General features: G+C 33.8%; 1 protein-coding gene across 1 annotated transcript; it reads left to right on the top strand.

Moving 5' to 3' along the window:
* Positions 1-1,192: 1,192 nt before the first annotated feature.
* On the top strand, positions 1,193-18,092 carry LOC133322961 (putative fatty acyl-CoA reductase CG8306). Its single transcript, XM_061531912.1, has 14 exons — positions 1,193-1,253; positions 4,235-4,362; positions 4,431-4,831; positions 4,890-4,999; positions 5,060-5,442; positions 5,509-5,699; positions 8,804-8,950; positions 9,054-9,100; positions 14,651-14,778; positions 14,882-15,282; positions 15,343-15,452; positions 15,511-15,893; positions 17,690-17,880; positions 17,942-18,092. Exons 1-14 carry the CDS (start codon positions 1,193-1,195, stop codon positions 18,090-18,092), a joined length of 2,832 nt encoding a protein of 943 aa, XP_061387896.1.
* The last annotated feature ends 700 nt before the right edge of the window (positions 18,093-18,792 follow it).

The raw sequence follows: 18,792 nt of genomic DNA, 5'->3' as shown, positions 1-18,792 counted from the left end.
TGACATTGTGCATTTCAACGGAATCGGTGTCAATTGAGAAATAGTTGCTATTTGCCATTCGATGCAACATGTGTTGCACTTCTTTTCATGAGGCCATATTCATTGAGGCTGTTGTCGTCTTTATTGCAAATGACAAATTAAGGTATTTCCGTCATCAGTTCTTTATTTAAATGAAGGATAGCTAATAATTACAGCAAACAACATACACAAAAACAGTGGGACGATTGTATTAAATTAAAAAAAAAATAGAAAATATGTTTAATGATATATTAAAAAGTTAATTAAAACGTCGCTAACACGTAGGCGATATTTTGCAAATAAATTAGAAGTACTACAAGGATGTTTGGTATCAATATCCTGAAAAGTCTATGAAACATACATGTGTTGAAGTCTTTCGACTGAACCCTTGTATACTCTTAAATTCCGGCATGAATTGGTATTTCAAGACCGCAAGAATATCGCAAGAATCTCTATCAGCCCCAAAAAATTATTTAACCACCCACTGTTATTGTGTATATCTGAAAAATATAGCCCACTGTGACCAAACAAATAAAATTTTGCATTCATCGTTGTCGTTTTTAATTAAAAACGTCCATTCTAATAAATCATGTCCACGCATATCTCTAATATATACCGTCAACAACAAACAAATATAATGTAGGGCATTATTTATATTTAGTTTTATTTAGACAAAAAATCCAATTAATATTTAGAGGGCAATATAGGCCAACAAAATTTGTCTTTGTTGCAGATACAAAGTAAAGAAAAAATAAAGAAAAAACATGTTTATGCCCATATCATATTTAATAATGCGGTTCTAGTAAAAACTCCTAAATATTTCGCCTATATCACCTCTTCATTCAATAGAGTCCCAAAATTGCAAAATTTCTTTCCTCGATTTTTTTTTCGGATAATAATTCGGTCATTCACTTATATTCATGACCAAATATATTTCCGTAAACATTTGCAGGTTCGTGCGTTTGTTCGATTGTGAACCGGTAATTTAGGTGTCATCAATTATTTAATTTAAGCAACAGTGAATGCAAAATTTATGGTAAATATCCGATTAATTGCAGAGGCTAATAGCCATATTACATCGGTGTAAAGTTATTTCCATGAAACAGTTTCATTTAGTTTAAAACTTATTTGTCATATAACAACATCAGAAAAAAAATAAAAACAAAAAGGCACAATGTCGAACATAATATCGGAATTTTTTGAAAATCGTGAAATATTTATTACTGGAGGATCGGGTAAGTTGGATTTTGAAGGATTTTTCTCCAAGCAACATTTGACCTATAGACGTGATTTTAATAAAGGAATATTTTTGTAAAGACCAATAGGCATGATTTTTTAAAAGAATTTTTTATCAAGCCACCAATAGGCGTGGATTTTTTAAAGTAAATATTTTTTAAGATACCAATAGGCGTGAATTTTTTAAAGTAAATATTTTTTAAGATACCAATAGGCGTGGATTTTTTAAAGTAAATATTTTTTAAGATACCAATAGGCGTGGATTTTTTAAAGTAAATATTTTTTAAGATACCAATAGGCGTGGATTTTTTAAAGTAAATATTTTTTAAGATACCAATAGGCGTGGATTTTTTAAAGTAATTATTATACCCTACACAACTATGTTGTCAGGGTATTATAGCTTTGTGCAGCCCCAAAAGTTTGTAACGCCGCGAAATATTGGTCCTAGACCCACCTTTAAGTATACGATCGTCATATCTCGACTAGCTGAGTTGATCTAGACATGTGTGTCCGTCCGTCCGTCTGTCCATTATAATTTGTAAACACGATACAGGCCACAGTTATGGACCAATGTTCACGAAATTTCGCATGTAGGATGGGTTCTGGCCAATGAAGACCCCTATTTTTGGGAAAGATCGGTTAATATTTAGGGGATGAAATGGACCAAATACTAAATTTCTGTCGGTTTTTCTGGTCGCTCCAGAGGCCGCAATAATGGCTCGAACATCTTGAAATTTTGCATGGAGAAGGGGATCGGGCCAAAGAATAAGCATACATGTTTTGATAAAGATCGGTCAATATTTAGCGGGTCAAATGGACCCTGACTTTTGTGTGAAAAATGACATATATATTTGTCCCTGATGGACATGGACCCGAGAAGTTGATTTTATATACAAGAGGAGTGGTTGACCTTTAAATTAATACCAATTATATTGTTGTATGTGCTCGGATGTGGGAGTTACACCCAAATATTTACAGGTATCTCCGTATACGTATATTATTTAGTAACCCATTACCATACTGGAGGGCGGAAATATAGCGCTGATTGCTTTGAAATGTTCCATGAGGTTGCAGTTATGGTCAAGGACAACGACTATAATTTTCGGTGATGATAAGATAATAATTTTGGAACGAAGTGGACCGAAAACTTAATTTTTTGTGTTATTTTCGAGTCGATCTATAGACCAAAAGGCCGAAGGAATCTGGACAATAGCTGTACTGAATACTCGAAATATTCGGAAAATATGTCACTGTGAGGTGCTGTTTACCTCTAATCGGGCAAGATGGAGAAATATCACGAAATATTGCCCAGGCTCGGAATAATCATCCGCAAAAAAATTGAGTTCCGTGGTAGTTGTGTAGGGTATCGTATGGTCGGCCCCGTCCGACTATACTGCTCCGCTCACTGGTTTTTTAAGATACCAATAGGCGTGGATTTTTTAAAGGGATATTTTTATACCCTTCACCACACTGTGGTACAGGGTATTATGTCGTTGTGCATAAGTTTGTAACAGGCAAAAATAATCGAGATAGACCCATGGTTCCTTTTGAGAATATACATAGAATCACTTTCTGAGTCGATTTATGCATGTCCGTCTGTCCGTCCACGTATTTTGTGAACAAAGTAAAGGTCGCATTTATGATCCGATTTGGATGAAACTTCATACATGTCACTTATTTGACCCAAATTTGTTGGAATCGGTTCAGATTTAGATATAGCTCCCATATATAGTTTCGTCCGATTTTATGTGAATGGTGCACCAAACTCCCAATATTTGTCCGATTGGGACAAAATTAGGTTCAGAATTGATGTCTGCGAAGTTTTGTTAAAATCGGTTCAGATTTAGATAAATTTCTCATAGTTTCGTCCGATTTTAGGTTAATGGCACACAAAACTCCAAATATTTGTCCGATTGTGACAAAATTTTGCACAGAACACTGAAACAGGTCCATACTTATGTATGCGAAATTTTGTTGGAATCGGTTCAGTTTCAGATATAGCTCCCATATATAGTTTCGTCAGATTTTAGGTTAATGGTGCACCAAACTCCAAATATTTGTCCGATTGTGACAACATTCTGCACATCGCACTGAATCAGGTCCAGACTGATGTATGTTAAGTTTTGTTAATATCGATTTAGATTTAAATATAGCTCCCATATATAGTTTCGTCAGATTTTTTTGGTGAATGATTCACCAAACCCCCAATATTTGTCCGATTGAGACAACATTTTGCCCAGAATACTGAATTAGGTCCAGACTGATGCATGCGAAGTTTTGTTAAAATCTATTCAGATTTAAATATAGCTCCCATATATAGTTTCGTCCGTTTTTTTTGTGAATGATACACCAAACTCCCAATTTTCAAGCTACCTTTGTATACGGATTTTAAAAGGGATATTTTTTCAAGCTACCAATAGGCGTGGATTTTTTAAAGGAATATTTTTTCAAGCTACCATTAGGCGTGGATTTTTTAAAGGAATATTTTTTCAAGCTACGGGGACGGATTTTTAAAGGGATATTTTTTCAAGCTACCTATCGATATGAATTTTTAAAGGGATATTTCTTCAAGCTACCTATCGATATGAATTTTTAAAGGTATATTTTTTCAATCTACCTATCGATATGAATTTTTAAAGGGATATTTTTTCAAGCTACCTATGGGTATGGATTTTTAAAGGGATATTTTTTCAAGCTACATATCGATATGGATTTTAAATGTATATTATTTCAAGCTACTTATCGATATGGATTATTAAAGGGATATTTTTTCAAGCTACCTATGGGTATGGATTTTTAAAGGGATATTTTTCAAGCGACCTATCGATATGGATTTTTAAAGGTATATTATTTCAAACTACTTATCGATATGGATTTTTAAAGGGATATTTTTTCAAGCTACCTATGGATATGGATTTTTAAAGGGATATTTTTTTGAATGCATCTTCAAACCAATGCACTTTTTTCTTATCAATTTCAGGCACTGTCGGTAAAGCTCTCATTGAGAAACTTCTGAGATCCTGCAATGTACGACGAATTTATTTATTGCTGCGCCCGAAGAAAAATTATAGTCTAGAGGAACGTTTGAAAAGACTAAAATCAGAATTGGTAAGATTTCCCAACATATTATTTCCAACAATATTTTCTATTGCACGCTTTTTATTCTTAATTTCCAGAACTTTCGCCGCCTAATGACCGAAAAACCCACAGAATTTGATGACAAAGTCATGGCGATACCCGGTGATGTGGAACTACCCCAACTGGGTATCACTGGCGAATATACCAAATATTTGAATAATGTTTCGATAATTATTCATAGTGCTGCAACAATACGTTTTGATGAGACCCTACGGAATGCCATAAAAATAAATGTTGGCGGGACACATGAAGTTTTAAAATTGGCAGAAAATATGAAAAATCTTAAAATTCTAATGCATGTCTCGACCTTCTATAGTAATCCTTATTTGAGATATGTAGAACCGAAATTATATCAATCACCAATGGATTGGAAATTTTGTTTGGATTTAGCTCAACGTCGCGATGTGTCGGATGATATGTTGAATACATTGACAAGAAAGTAAGTTTATGGAAATATTTAAATTAAAAATCGTTTAGAACTATTATTTTATTTTCAGATTAATTATTGGGTTTCCCAATACCTACACATTTACCAAAAACTTGGTTGAATCCATGGTGAATGATTTCCGGCACAAACTACCATTGGCCATATTCAGGCCATCGATAAGTAAGTTTTTTAAGTGGACACGACACTGACGTTTGATAAATGTTTCTCTATCTCTTCCAGTTGTTCACGCTGTGGAGGAACCGGAACCCGGTTTTCCCACACCACTTACCGGTGCAATGGGTTTATTTGTCAGCATGGCAGCTGGAGTTTTAAAAACTATTTACCTTGCACCAGATCAACGCTTGGATTTGATACCACAAGATTTGGTAACAAAGACGTTACTCTATTATACGTGGAAAACATCAAAACTATATGAGGCCACTAAACGGCCAAAGGAAATACCCATCTATCATACCGTATCGAGTACTCATAACGATATAACTCTGACACAATATCATGAAATTTTAGATAAATTTCAGATTATTGAAGATTTAGCATTCGAGAAGAATTTCTTGATACCGGGCAATGTCATCACCGATAATAGTTTTGTGTATATGTTTATGGTAAGGTTAAATAAAAGTTATTTATATATACATTTATTATATATAGAGTTTATATATGTTTTTTAGTTCTTTTTGAAACAACTCATTCCGGCATTGTTGGTTGACACAATACTCAAACTGGCGGGTCAAAAACCAGTCATGTTACAAATTCAACGTAAACTTTATTTAACATTGGAGGTCATGAGACCATTCATGTGTAACAATTATGATTCCGATGGTATCAGCTACCACAAAGAAATGGATCTGTGTTTGCATGGGTAAGACAATTTTTTCAACGATAATCGATTTTTTTTTAAAAAATGTTTTCTCAAGCAACAAAAGCAAATATTTTTTCAAGCTACCGATAGGCATGGATTTTTTAAAGGAATATTTTTTCAAGCTATCAATAGGCGTGGATTTTTAAAGCAATTTTTTTCAAGCTACCAATAGGCGTGGATTTTTTAAAGCAGTTTTTTTCAAGCTACCAATAGGCGTGGATTTTTTAAAGCAATTTTTTTTCAAGCTACCAATAGGCGTGGATTTTTTAAAGCAATTTTTTTCAAACTACCAATAGGCGTGGATTTTTTAAAGCAATTTTTTTTTCAAGCTACCAATAGGCGTGGATTTTTTAAAGCAATTTTTTTCAAGCTACCAATAGGCGTGGATTTTTTAAAGCAATTTTTTTTCAAGCTACCAATAGGCGTGGATTTTTTAAAGCAATTTTTTCAAGCTACCAATAGGCGTGGATTTTTTAAAGCAATTTTTTCAAGCTACCAATAGGCGTGGATTTTTTAAAGCAATTTTTTCAAGCTACCAATAGGCGTGGATTTTTTAAAGCAATTTTTTCAAGCTACCAATAGGCGTGGATTTGTTAAAGCAATTTTTTTCAAGCTACCAATAGGCGTGGATTTTTTAAAGCAATTTTTTCAAGCTACCAATAGGCGTGGATTTGTTAAAGCAATTTTTTTCAAGCTACCAATAGGCGTGGATTTTTTAAAGCTATTTTTTTTTTCAAACTACCAATAGGCGTGGATTTTTTAAAGCAATTTTTTTTCAAACTACCAATAGGCGTGGATTTTTTAAAGCAATTTTTTTCAAGCTACCAATAGGCATGGATTTTTTAAAGCAGTTTTTTTCAAGCTACCAATAGGCGTGGATTTTTTAAAGCAAATTTTTTTCAAGCTACCAATAGGCGTGGATTTTTTAAAGCAAATTTTTTTCAAGCTACCAATAGGCGTGGATATTTTAAAGCATGTTTTTTTTCAAGCTACCAATAGGCGTGGATTTTTTAAAGCAATTTGTTTCAATGGATATTTATCAAAAAATATAATATATATTTTTTATAAAAAAATCACAAGTTAACCGCACCGCCGCAACTTCGTTAGCGAATGTAGGAAATATTTAAACATGAATTAATATTTTATTTTATTTTCAAATTTTACCAAATTTTCCATTTAGCACACTTTTTTTCCATAAGTACACAGCCATTTAACAAAACTTCCTGCATACCCCGATCCTACGCCCCCACAATGATTCCAAATTCAAAATTCAGGATTCCAACTCTATTGGTTCACCCACAATTAAAATTGTACCATATTTTGTGCACAGTAGTATGAATTTCCAAAACATCCTACTTGACTCAAACCTACACCCCGAAAGTGATCCTAAATCCAAGTTTCAGGATTCCAAATCCACAGGTTCACCTACAATTCAAATTGTACCAAATTTAGTACACAGTATAATGCATTTTCAAAAGCTCTTACTTACCCCAAACCTACACCACCACAGTGATCCTAAATCCAAGTTTCAGGATTCCAACTCTATTGGTTCACCCACAATTCAAATTGTACCAAATTTAGTACATAGTTGTACCAAATTCCAAAACTTCCTACATACCCCAAACCAATACCCTCACAGTGATGCTAAATCCAAGTTTCAGGATTCAACCTCTATCGGTTCACCCACAATTCAAATTGTACCAAATTTAGTACACAGTAGTAACAATTTTCAAAACTTCCTACATTCCCCAATACTACACCTCAACAGTGATCCTAAATCAAAATTTCATGATTTCAACTCCATCGGTTCTCCCACAATTCAAATTGCACCAAATTTAGTACATAGTTGTACCAAATTCCAAAACTTCCTACATACCCCAATCCTACACCCCCACATTCATCCAAAATCTAAATTTGAGGATTCCAACTTTATCGGTTGACTCACAACTCAAATTGTACCAAATTTAGTACATAGTTGTACCAAATTCCAAAACTTCCTACATACCCAAATCCTACACCCCCACATTCATCCAAAATCTAAATTTGAGGATTCCAACTTTATCGATTGACTCACAATACAAATTGTACAAAATTTAGTACACAGTAGTACCAATTTCCAAATCTTCCTACATACCCCAATCCTACACCTCCACAGTGATCCTAAATCACAATTTCATAATTTCAACTCAATCGCTTCACCCACTATTTAAATTGTACAAAATTTAGTACACATTAGTACAAATTTCTAAAACTTCCTGCATATCTCAATCTTACACCTCAACAGTGATCCTGACTCCAAATTTCATGATTCTAGCTCTATTGATTCACCTAAAATTCAAATTGTACCAAATTTAGTACCATTTAGTACCCATAAGTAATAATGTCTTAAACTGAGTCCTGACCCCAATCCTACACCTCTACAATGATCCTGACTCCAAATTTCATTGTTCGCGCTCTATCGGTTCACCCAAATCCGAAGTGTACCAATTATAGTACGATTTATTACTTTTCGTACCCGTTAGTAAAAATTTTCCAAAAATTCGTACATATGCCATTCCTACACTCCGACGGTAAAGTTAATTTCAAATTGTAGGATTCCAGCTTGATTTGTACCTCCCAAAATAAATTTGCACCAAATATAGTACTTTTAGTACACATGAGCACACGCTTTCAAAACCATCTCCTTAAATGGAACCTACTTCTCAACCTTAATTCACACTCCAAATTTTAAGTTTTTAGAGCTATCCGTCCACATGCTATGAAATTGTACCAAATTAAGTACATTTTAGTACTTTTCGGATAGTTATAGTTCGAATTTCCAAAAACCTCCAATCCAAATTAGAGAGTTCTAGCTCTTCCGGTTCGCCAAATACAAATGGTTTCACATTTAGTACTTTTCGTAACGTTGTAGTACGAATTTCCAAAAACCCAGCCTTATCTGTCACCTTTGGACCAAGAGTGACCCTCACCCAAAATTTCAAGATTATAGTTTCAGCCGTTTCGTCTGGGCGTTGATAAATCGTTAAATCAGTCAGTCACTTTACTCTTTTATTAGTATAGATAAATATAATTCAAATTGAATACCAATTTCATATTCATTTCAGAACTGATTTCAATGTAGATGTTTTGCGCTATTCCAAAAGTGTCTTTACTAGTGCTGGCTTCACTTATGATATGATTAAAAAATGTCGTGAAATTCTACTAAAAGAGGATCCCGCAACAATTCCACGAGCCAGAATAATACTTAAAATGTAAGCACTTAAAAAATCTGTACTAAATTTAGGCGATTTCAAACGTCTTATATGTTTTAGATGGTTTTACTTTAATAAATTGTTTGTTTTCTTTTCATTTTAGAAAAATTGCATTATATCGCGCTCTACAAATCTACTTGGCATACAAATGTTATATTTGTTTAATAGCTCCTTGGCTAGCGACGTTGGAATGGAATTTACATACCAATTATACTGAATTTATGAATTATTCTATGTAATTTTTATTATATAATAATAAATGGAGGAATAACGTATGATTACGTTAAATGGATTTTATACGAAATTTCAAATAAATACAGTTTAGAAATAAATGTTAGCCATGTTTAGCCAAGCAGACAAACGAACCGAACGACCTATAAATGAGATGGACATCAAGAAAACTAATATCGATCTAGACCTTTTTATAGAGACTATACCTTCGAATGTCGATTTTGAACAGGTTTGACAAGATCGAAAAGTCGACTGTTTTAAAAAAAATCGACTTTTAATAAATGCCAATTTGTGCTCGACTACATATCCCTAGTAGAGTTGTACAGATTACGAACGAACTATTTCAAATGAACGATTCTCTTAAAAGACCGACTGAACCAGGTCTTACAAAGTCATTATTTTTGGTTCAATAAATGAACAAACTGGAATTTTCTGAAACTTTTCTCTAAAACCCTCGCTTTATAGGTCCAAAGATTTTTCTAATACTTTTTTAATGCAGGCTTCATAGGTCTGAAATTCGGAAGCATTTCTTTAAAAAATCCACACCTTATAGGTCATTAAACTCTTCTGAAAATCTTCTTTAAATATCCTCGCCATATAGGTCCATAAAAGTGAACACAAACTATTAAAGAACACAAATTATTAAATGAACGATTCGGAGAGCTACGAAATATTAAAAGAACAACCGAAGTAGAACGACAGCTGAATAAAAGAGCTTCATTGCGAACGATTGAACTAATGAACTACAACACCGAACTAGTTCAGTTAAAAGAGCGATCAACTAATTGAACTTGCAAAAAATAGTAGTTAGTAGCATCGGGTTTAAGCATCTTGATATTCACAGCGCCGACTGGATTTCTCCAGATCAAGCAACGAGAAATCAAATTGATCATGTTACGATAGACGGAATGCATTAATCAAATGTTTTAGACGTTTGATCGACCATTACCTTGTGGCAGCCAAGGTTCGCACGCGTCTTAATGTACCAGCAAATCAAGATGTACAGGAGTCAGAACGAAGTCCGGATATTTTACAAACGAAGCCAATGGTCAATGACATTATTGGAGCATACTAATGCAGCTTCAGGCCTGGCAAATCCACCATTGAACATATTTTCACTTTGCACAAGATCCTGGAAAAGTCTCACGAAAAACACATCGACAAATTCCACCTCTTTGTCAATTATAAAGCCGCATTCGACAGACCTATCCGTTCTGAGGTGTTTATAGCCATGTCTGCGTTCGGTATTCCTGCAAAAATTAGCCTATTAATTTAGCAGGAATGCAGGATAACTTTAACTGGCACAAGGTCAGCAGTTAAAGTCGGAAAGGACCTATCGTAGCCTTTCAATATCTAACGAGGATTCAGACAGGTGACAGTTTGTAGTGTGATCTTTTTAACATCCTGCTGGAAAATGTAAGAAAATGACACCCTGTACATCAACATCGACATAATGAGTCGAACATTGAGAGCGGTAACGGCCACATTTAAACAAATTGAGAGCGAGCCTGCCAAAGTGGGTCTGGCAGTAAATGGCGAGAATATCAAGCGCAAGACGTCCAATAGACTCGGACCAACTGTGGAATTTAAAAACTACAGCTTCGAGGTAGTTAAAGATTATATAGACTATGGTACCGCCATAAATAAAATGACATCAGTTTTGGAATTCGGAGAGAGATTTTGGCCAACATATGCTACTATGGTCTATGTAAGCAATTCAGGAACAAGGCCACCTCTCGCCAGACCAAACTTACACTCTACAAGACACTAATAAAACACGTGTTGTTGTGTGGATCTGAAGCATGGGTACTTGTGCAAGCAGATGAGGCAGCACTTGGAGCGATGGAAAGAAAAATTCTCCGAAAAAAAGAAAAATTCTCCGTCGAATGAACCGTGAGTTGTACTATCTATTCTTGGACAACCACATAGTCAGACGTATCGAGCTGCAGAGACTACGTTGGCTAGGTCACGTTGTGAAAATAGATGAGGATGCCCTAGCTGAAAAGCCTTATAAAAACGAGCCACGTGATGGATCACGCAGAAGGGGAAGGACACGAATTCGATGGAAAGATCAAGTGGAAGAGAACATTTTGGTCTTACAAATTTGGAAATCTGCGCGCAAGATCGACGGGCTTGGAAATCTTTTTTAAGCTCGGCTTATGGAACAAATGTTTTGTCATAAGCCAGCTACGTAAAATAAGGCGTGGATTTTTAAAGGAATATTTTTTCAAACTACCAATAGGCTGGAATTTTTTAAGGGAATATTTTTTCAATCTACGAACAGGTGGAATTTTTTTAGACGAATATTTTTTCAAGCTTCGAATAGGAATGGAAAGGTGTTTTTTTCCACACAAGAGCCTGAATCCATATTACAACCACATCGTTTGCATCACGTTGGCCACAAAAGTTTTAGTTTTAGAAACTATATAGCGATATTTTCAACCCCGCTGTATACGCCCCTGCTTGTCAACACAAATTTAATTCAGATTAAATTTTATACAAAATATTTTTGTCCGATTTCATTAAGGGTCTAACGTTTGTCTAAATTGACCTTATTTAGATTTATGTCCCATGTATATTTTTGTTCGATTTCATGAAAATTGTTCACCAGATGGCATGGGTTTCAGACTTGAGACTACAATGACTTGTTTTGAGGTTTTTTCAAAATTGTTCTAATTTGTTTATAGATGTCATATATATTTTATCCGATTGCATGTAAATTGTGCAAAAATGATACTACAAAAGTGATCTGATCTTTGGACATGATGGGATTTTATAAAAAAACAGATTAGATTGTACCATATTTGGTTCAGAACGGATACTAATGAACCGAACAACAAAATCGTTTACCATCTTTGATTGTTATCCTGCGTATCGACATGCTGACAGACATTTGATATAAGGTGTTTTCATTATGAACATTAGAGTTACCAACAGAAACAATTCATCAGGTAATAACTCCAAAACTTGACCTATGGTGAATTTTCCTTCTTAAAATATCCTCCAAGGACTTTACTTTTCTTAAGGTATTTTTGACCGCTCAAATTTTGCTGCACAGCGTATTTTTTATTTACTCATATGAATGCTTAACGTTAATGTCGTACATAAAATTCCTCAATGTCTTTATGTTGTAAGTTTTCTTCAGTATCTACATAATGTTTAAACATATTCAACCTCTGAGAACTATTAAAAAACGTGCCTACCTAACTAATTAAATCCATTTATTTATCAATTCGACTAGACATTGAATATTTTAATATTATGCATGTAAAATTCAAACATAACGGAAGTATTTGAATAATTCAATTATGTTAGGTTTCGGAATTTTGTTTTTCTAAAACATTAAATTTGATCAAATGTTCGAAAACTATGTATAATTATGGCTAGGTATTTTAAGGTGTGCTTTTAGTTTGTCTTAAACATTGAAGTTGTAAGCATAACTTGACATTTTGGAATTTTTGAAGAAAGAATCATGATAAAAGATTTTTTTGAAAATCGTGAAATTTTTATAACCGGTGGTTCGGGTAAGAAAATATAAAATATCAAAAGATGAAATTATATATTAGAATGTTGTGAAAAGTGTTAATTCGGTACTATTGTATGGGGGCTATTAAAAAACATGGGCCTACATTTATAAGTGAAGAACATGTTTATTCAAACTTCGATGGGAATTTGCTGCTAAAAATACGAGCAAAACGCGAATTTCAATACATGGATCCATACTAAAATCGATGTAACATTTTTTCTCGCTCTTGGAGTATCCGAAATGCTAAAATACAACCACTTCATACATAGGATAGGGATGAGCGATTAAACCCTACACTACTCTACCGAAAATGGGGTGGGATTTTGTAATGGACGCTTTCGGTCGGTCGGTGTTGCCAACGGATGTATACCCTCAGCGGAGGTTTGCGATGAAAAATTGCATAACAAAGGGGCAGACTTGGATTATTTGGTGTACCATCTGTATGAAATAGAGTAAATTTATGTATGGGAGCATTGGTGCATTTACATGAAATCGAACGAAAATGTATATAAGACCCATATGAAAATTCACAAAAATTTAGTACCATCTGTATGAAATAGAGTAAATTTATGTATGGGAGCTATATATAAACACATGGACCTAATTGAAATAGGATAAATGCGATCTGTATTTTGTTCACAAAACTACATGGACGGACGGACATGCGTACATCGACTCAGAAACACCCAAAATACCGATAATCAGTGGCTACCGTTATATCAGAATTGAAGGGTACGGGATATCAAAAAAATTAGCCTATATTTACAATTATAAGTGGAGAACTTTAATGCCCAATAAAAACTCAATGTAATAAATTTCAGCGAATTCGGTTGAAAAACGCCTTTGAGAACCCCAAAATGCGAATCATTGGGGTTACCATTATATGGAGGCCACCAGGAAAAGTGGACCAATAATTATAATTTTTAGTGGAGAAATTTGGTACCCAATAAGAACCCAATGTACCAAATTTCAGCGAAATCGTTTGAAAAACTAGCCAAAGAACCCCAAAATACTTTAAATTTTGGGGGTACCGCTATATGCGGGCTACCAGAAAAAGTGAACCGATATTTATAATTTTATTGGAGAAATTTGGTGCCCAATAAGAACCCAATGTAGCAAATTTCAGCGAATTCGCTTGAAAAACTAACTTAAAAACCCCAAAATACCAAAAATTGGGAGGTACCCTTATATGGGAGCTATGCCTAAACGTGGACCGATTAAGCCCATTTTCGAACTTGACCTGCCTGCAGACAAAAGACAATTCTGTGCAAAATTTTGGTCTAACTCAATTCGTTTAGACCCGAGAGTGATTACAACAGACGGACGGACATGCTTAAATCGACATTTTACGCTGATCCCTTATATGGGAGCTACCCGAAAAAATTGACCTATATTTATAATTTTTAGTGGAGTGATTTTCTACCCAATAAGAACTTAAAGTACAAACTTACAGCCAATTCGGCCAAAAAATACGGTCAAAACACCCCAAAAACTGATATAGCCCATCTTCGAACTTGACCTGCCTACAGACAAAAGACGACTCTATGCTAATTTTTGGCGATCTATATGAATTGGTTTAGACGCTAGAGTGATTACAACAGACTGACGGGCATGCTTAGATCGTCATAGAATTTTACGCTGATCCAGAATATATAGAGTCGGAAATGATTATTTCGATGAGTTACAAAAGGAAAAACAAAATGAATATACCCTCCATACTATGGTGGAGGATATTAAGAGGAACAAGCGAAAATTGAAAAATATTTTAAAAATGAGATATTTTACCTCATATGACACCCATATCGTACAAATCTCTTTTATGACAAAAAGAAAACAATATTTTTTTTTTTCATTTGGATATTTGAATCATGGCCATCAACAGATGGCGTTGAAGATGAGCCATTGCCACTAGATAATATTTTGATTTTCGTAATTAATTTCAGGTACCGTCGGTAAATCATTGCTTGATAAATTGTTACGATCTTGTAATGTTGGTCGAATTTATTTGTTACTACGTCCCAAGAAATATGCCACACATACTGAACGATTGAAAAAGATGAAGGAAGATTTGGTAAGAAAAAAAACCGATTTTTATTTATGAATTATTCTGCAATAATTCAATGACTAGAAATTCGGTGATTTATTTAATACTATTTCTTTTTTTCAAATTACAGATTTTCCGCCGTTTGATGTCGGAAAAACCCAATGAGTTTGACGAGAAAGTCACCATCATACCCGGAGACGTTGAACTACCCCAATTGGGTGTTACACCGGAATATATGCAGAAATTGGAAAACGTCTCCATTATTATACACAGTGCGGCAACGGTGCGTTTTGATGAGCCCCTACGGCAGGCGATAAAATTAAATGTTGGTGGCACATATGAAGTTTTAAAATTGGCTCAGAATCTGAAAAAACTCCAAGCGGTAATACATGTTTCGACATTCTACAGTAATCCCTATTTGGAATATACTGAACCTAAAGTATATCAATCACCAATGGATTGGAAATTTTGTTTGGATTTATGTCAACGTTCGGATATAACGGATGATATGTTGGATACTCTGACAAGGAAGTGGGTATCATATCTAAGGGATATTGGAAAAAATATAATGATACATATTTTATTTTTCAGATTAATCATTGGTTTTCCAAATACCTACAGTTTTACCAAGAATTTAACCGAATCTTTGGTAAATGATTTTCGCCATGAGCTACCCTTGGCCATATACCGACCTTCTATAGGTACGTTAAACTTACAGGAAATAAATTCATTAACAATTAAGAATCCCCCTCCTTGTAGTCATACAGTCTGTGGCTGAACCTGAACCAGGCTTTCCCACCGGCTTTGTTGGTGCCATGGCTATATTTCTTGCCTACGCAGCGGGTATCATGAAGGGTGTACCAACTACGCCAGATATACGTTTGGATGTAGCCCCTCAAGATTTGGTTGTAAAGCATTTACTTTATTATACCATGAAAACGGCTATGATATATGACGATCAAAGAAGGCCTCAAGATATACCAATCTACCATACAGTATCATCAACCCATTCGGATATTACGATTAAAGAACATCTGGAACTGGTGAAGAAATTTAACATTATCTATGATTCAGCATTTGAGAAAAATGTTCTTATACCTGGGGCCATTGTAACGGATAATCGCGCTCTATACAAAATTGTGGTAGGTATAATTTGGGACCTGATGGGTGTTAGTGTGCCTGAAAAAATATTCCTTAAAAATCCACGCCTATTTGTGTTATAGTCCTTGAAAAATTATTCCTTAAAAATCCACGCATATTTGTGTTATAGTCCTTGAAAAATTATTCCTTAAAAATCCACGCCTATTTGTGTTATAGTCCTTGAAAAATTATTCCTTAAAAATCCACGCATATTTGTGTTATAGTCCTTGAAAAATTATTCCTTAAAAATCCACGCCTATTTGTGTTATAGTCCTTGAAAAATTATTCCTTAAAAATCCACGCCTATTTGTGTTATAGTCCTTGAAAAATTATTCCTTAAAAATCCACGCCTATTTGTGTTATAGTCCTTGAAAAATTATTCCTTAAAAATCCACGCCTATTTGTGTTATAGTCCTTGAAAAATTATTCCTTAAAAATCCACGCCTATTTGTGTTATAGTCCTTGAAAAATTATTCCTTAAAAATCCACGCCTATTTGTGTTATAGTCCTTGAAAAATTATTCCTTAAAAATCCACGCCTATTTGTGTTATAGTCCTTGAAAAATTATTCCTTAAAAATCCACGCCTATTTGTGTTATAGTCCTTGAAAAAATATTCCTTAAAGAATCCACGCCTTGAATGGTCCTTGAAAAAATATTCCTTAAAGAATCCACGCCTCTATAGTCCTTGAAAAAATATTCCTTAAAAATCCACGCCTATTTGTGTTATAGTCCTTAAAAAATATTCCTTAAAGAATCCACGCCTATTTGTGTTATAGTCCTTGAAAAAATATTCCTTAAAGAATCCACGCCTATTTGTGTTATAGTCCTTGAAAAAATATTCCTTAAAGAATCCACGCCTATTTGTGTTATAGTCCTTGAAAAAATATTCCTTAAAAGAATCCACGCCTATTTGTGTTATAGTCCTTGAAAAAATATTCCTTAAAGAATTCACGCCTATTTGTGTTATAGTCCTTGAAAAAATATTCCTTAAAGAATCCACGCCTATTTGTGTTATAGTCCTTGAAAAAATATTCCTTAAAGAATCCACGCCTATTTGTGTTATAGTCCTTGCAAAAATATTCCTTAAAGAATCCACGCCTATTTGTGTTATAGTCCTTGAAAAAATATTCCTTAAAGAATCCACGCCAATTTGTGTTATAGTCCTTGAAAAAATATTCCTTAAAGAATCCACGCCTATTTGTGTTATAGTCCTTGAAAAAATATTCCTTAAAGAATCCACGCCAATTTGTGTTATAGTCCTTGAAAAAATATTCCTTAAAGAATCCACGCCTATTTGTGTTATAGTCCTTGAAAAAATATTCCTTAAAGAATCCACGCCAATTTGTGTTATAGTCCTTGGAAAAATATTCCTTAAAGAATCCACGCCTATTTGTGTTATAGTCCTTGAAAAAATATTCCTTAAAAATCCACGCCTATTTGTGTTATAGTCCTTGAAAAAATATTCCTTAAAGAATCCACGCCTATTTGTGTTATAGTCCTTGAACAAATATTCCTTAAAGAATCCACGCCTATTTGTGTTATAGTCCTTGAAAAAATATTCCTTAAAGAATCCACGCCTATTTGTGTTATAGTCCTTGAAAAAAATATTCCTTAAAGAATCCACGCCTATTTGTGTTATAGTCCTCGAAAAATTATTCCTTTAAAAATATATTCCATAAAAAATCCACGTCTATTATAGTCCTTAAAAATTTCACACCTATTATAGTCCCTGAAAAAAGTATTCGGTCTTATGTCCTGAATAAAATATTTTTAAATATCGAATTCTATTTTTTTCAGTTCTTCATTCAACAATTCCTGCCAGCCCTATTGGTAGATGGCATCCTTAAAATGTTGGGTCACAAACCGCAATTAATGAAAATCCAGCGAAAGTTGTTCACAACTGTCGATGTGCTCAAACCTTTTATGTTCAATAATTTCGATTGCAGCGGAACAAGTTACTATAAGGAAATGCTTGAAGAGTTAAATGGGTGTGTTAAAAATTAAAAAAAATGCATAGAATTGATTATAATTATTTTCTTAATTTTCCAGCACCGAATTCGATGTGAATATAATGCGATATTTCAATAACACATACATGCATGCCGGCTTTATCAATGATTTGATGTTAAAATCACGAGAAGTGCTATTAAAAGAAGATCCTGCAACTATACCAAGATCAAGGTTTATACTTAAAATGTGAGAATAACTGAAATATCAATTGTATTTTATTTTAAAAATATTATAATTTTTTTAATTAACTTTTTTGTTATTGCATTTTATATATCATATAATTAATATATATTTTGTTCACTTTCATCCTGACAGTAAAATTTTACTTTATCGAGCATTGCAGTTATATTTGGTCTATAAGATATATCAAGACTTCATTATCCCCAACCTACCACAATGGGAATGGCCTGCACCGGATACTAATAATACAATGTTTTATAATAACATAGATGTATATAATGTATCAATGTCTTAATTAGCATAAGTGGTGTAAGAGAAAAAATTATTATGTTTTTGTTTAGTAAATAAATAAAAATAGTTTTAATTAAGTATTTATTATGTATGAGTTTTAAACATCTCTAAACTGGACCAATATGGATTTTCTCCTCTATCCGATATTTTCATATCTTAAAGTCACAAGATTATCCATTTCGTAGTTTCGTTTACGTTTAAATATTACACATTTAAAATATTTTCTTCAGGATATATCTTTTGTATTATAAATAGGAATTGGAGCTGTCTTGCCTTATGGATATACACTTTTCTATGGCAAAAATTTTCCTCTTCATAATATTGATTTTGGGCGCCATATCTCTTTGGACCAAATCCAGACAATATGAATTGGATTTACAAATGTCCGTCTGTATGTCTGGTCGACACGATAACTCTCG

This window comes from Musca vetustissima, unplaced genomic scaffold, assembly GCF_032173495.1.
Source record: "Musca vetustissima isolate MV318-11 ecotype Yass unplaced genomic scaffold, APGP_CSIRO_Mvet_v1 utg73422, whole genome shotgun sequence".
NCBI lineage: Eukaryota > Metazoa > Arthropoda > Insecta > Diptera > Muscidae > Musca > Musca vetustissima.
This window is presented reverse-complemented; position numbering and strand designations above follow the sequence as displayed.

Excerpts from the sequence above, each read along its gene's own strand:
- LOC133322961 (XM_061531912.1), top strand. The coding sequence starts at position 1,193 with ATGTCGAACATAATATCGGAATTTTTTGAAAATCGTGAAATATTTATT. Across the intron at positions 5,443-5,508 it reads GTTTTGTGTATATGTTTATG|TTCTTTTTGAAACAACTCAT; the intron begins GTAAGGTTAAAT and ends TATGTTTTTTAG. Across the intron at positions 9,101-14,650 it reads AATCTACTTGGCATACAAAT|GTACCGTCGGTAAATCATTG; the intron begins GTTATATTTGTT and ends AATTAATTTCAG.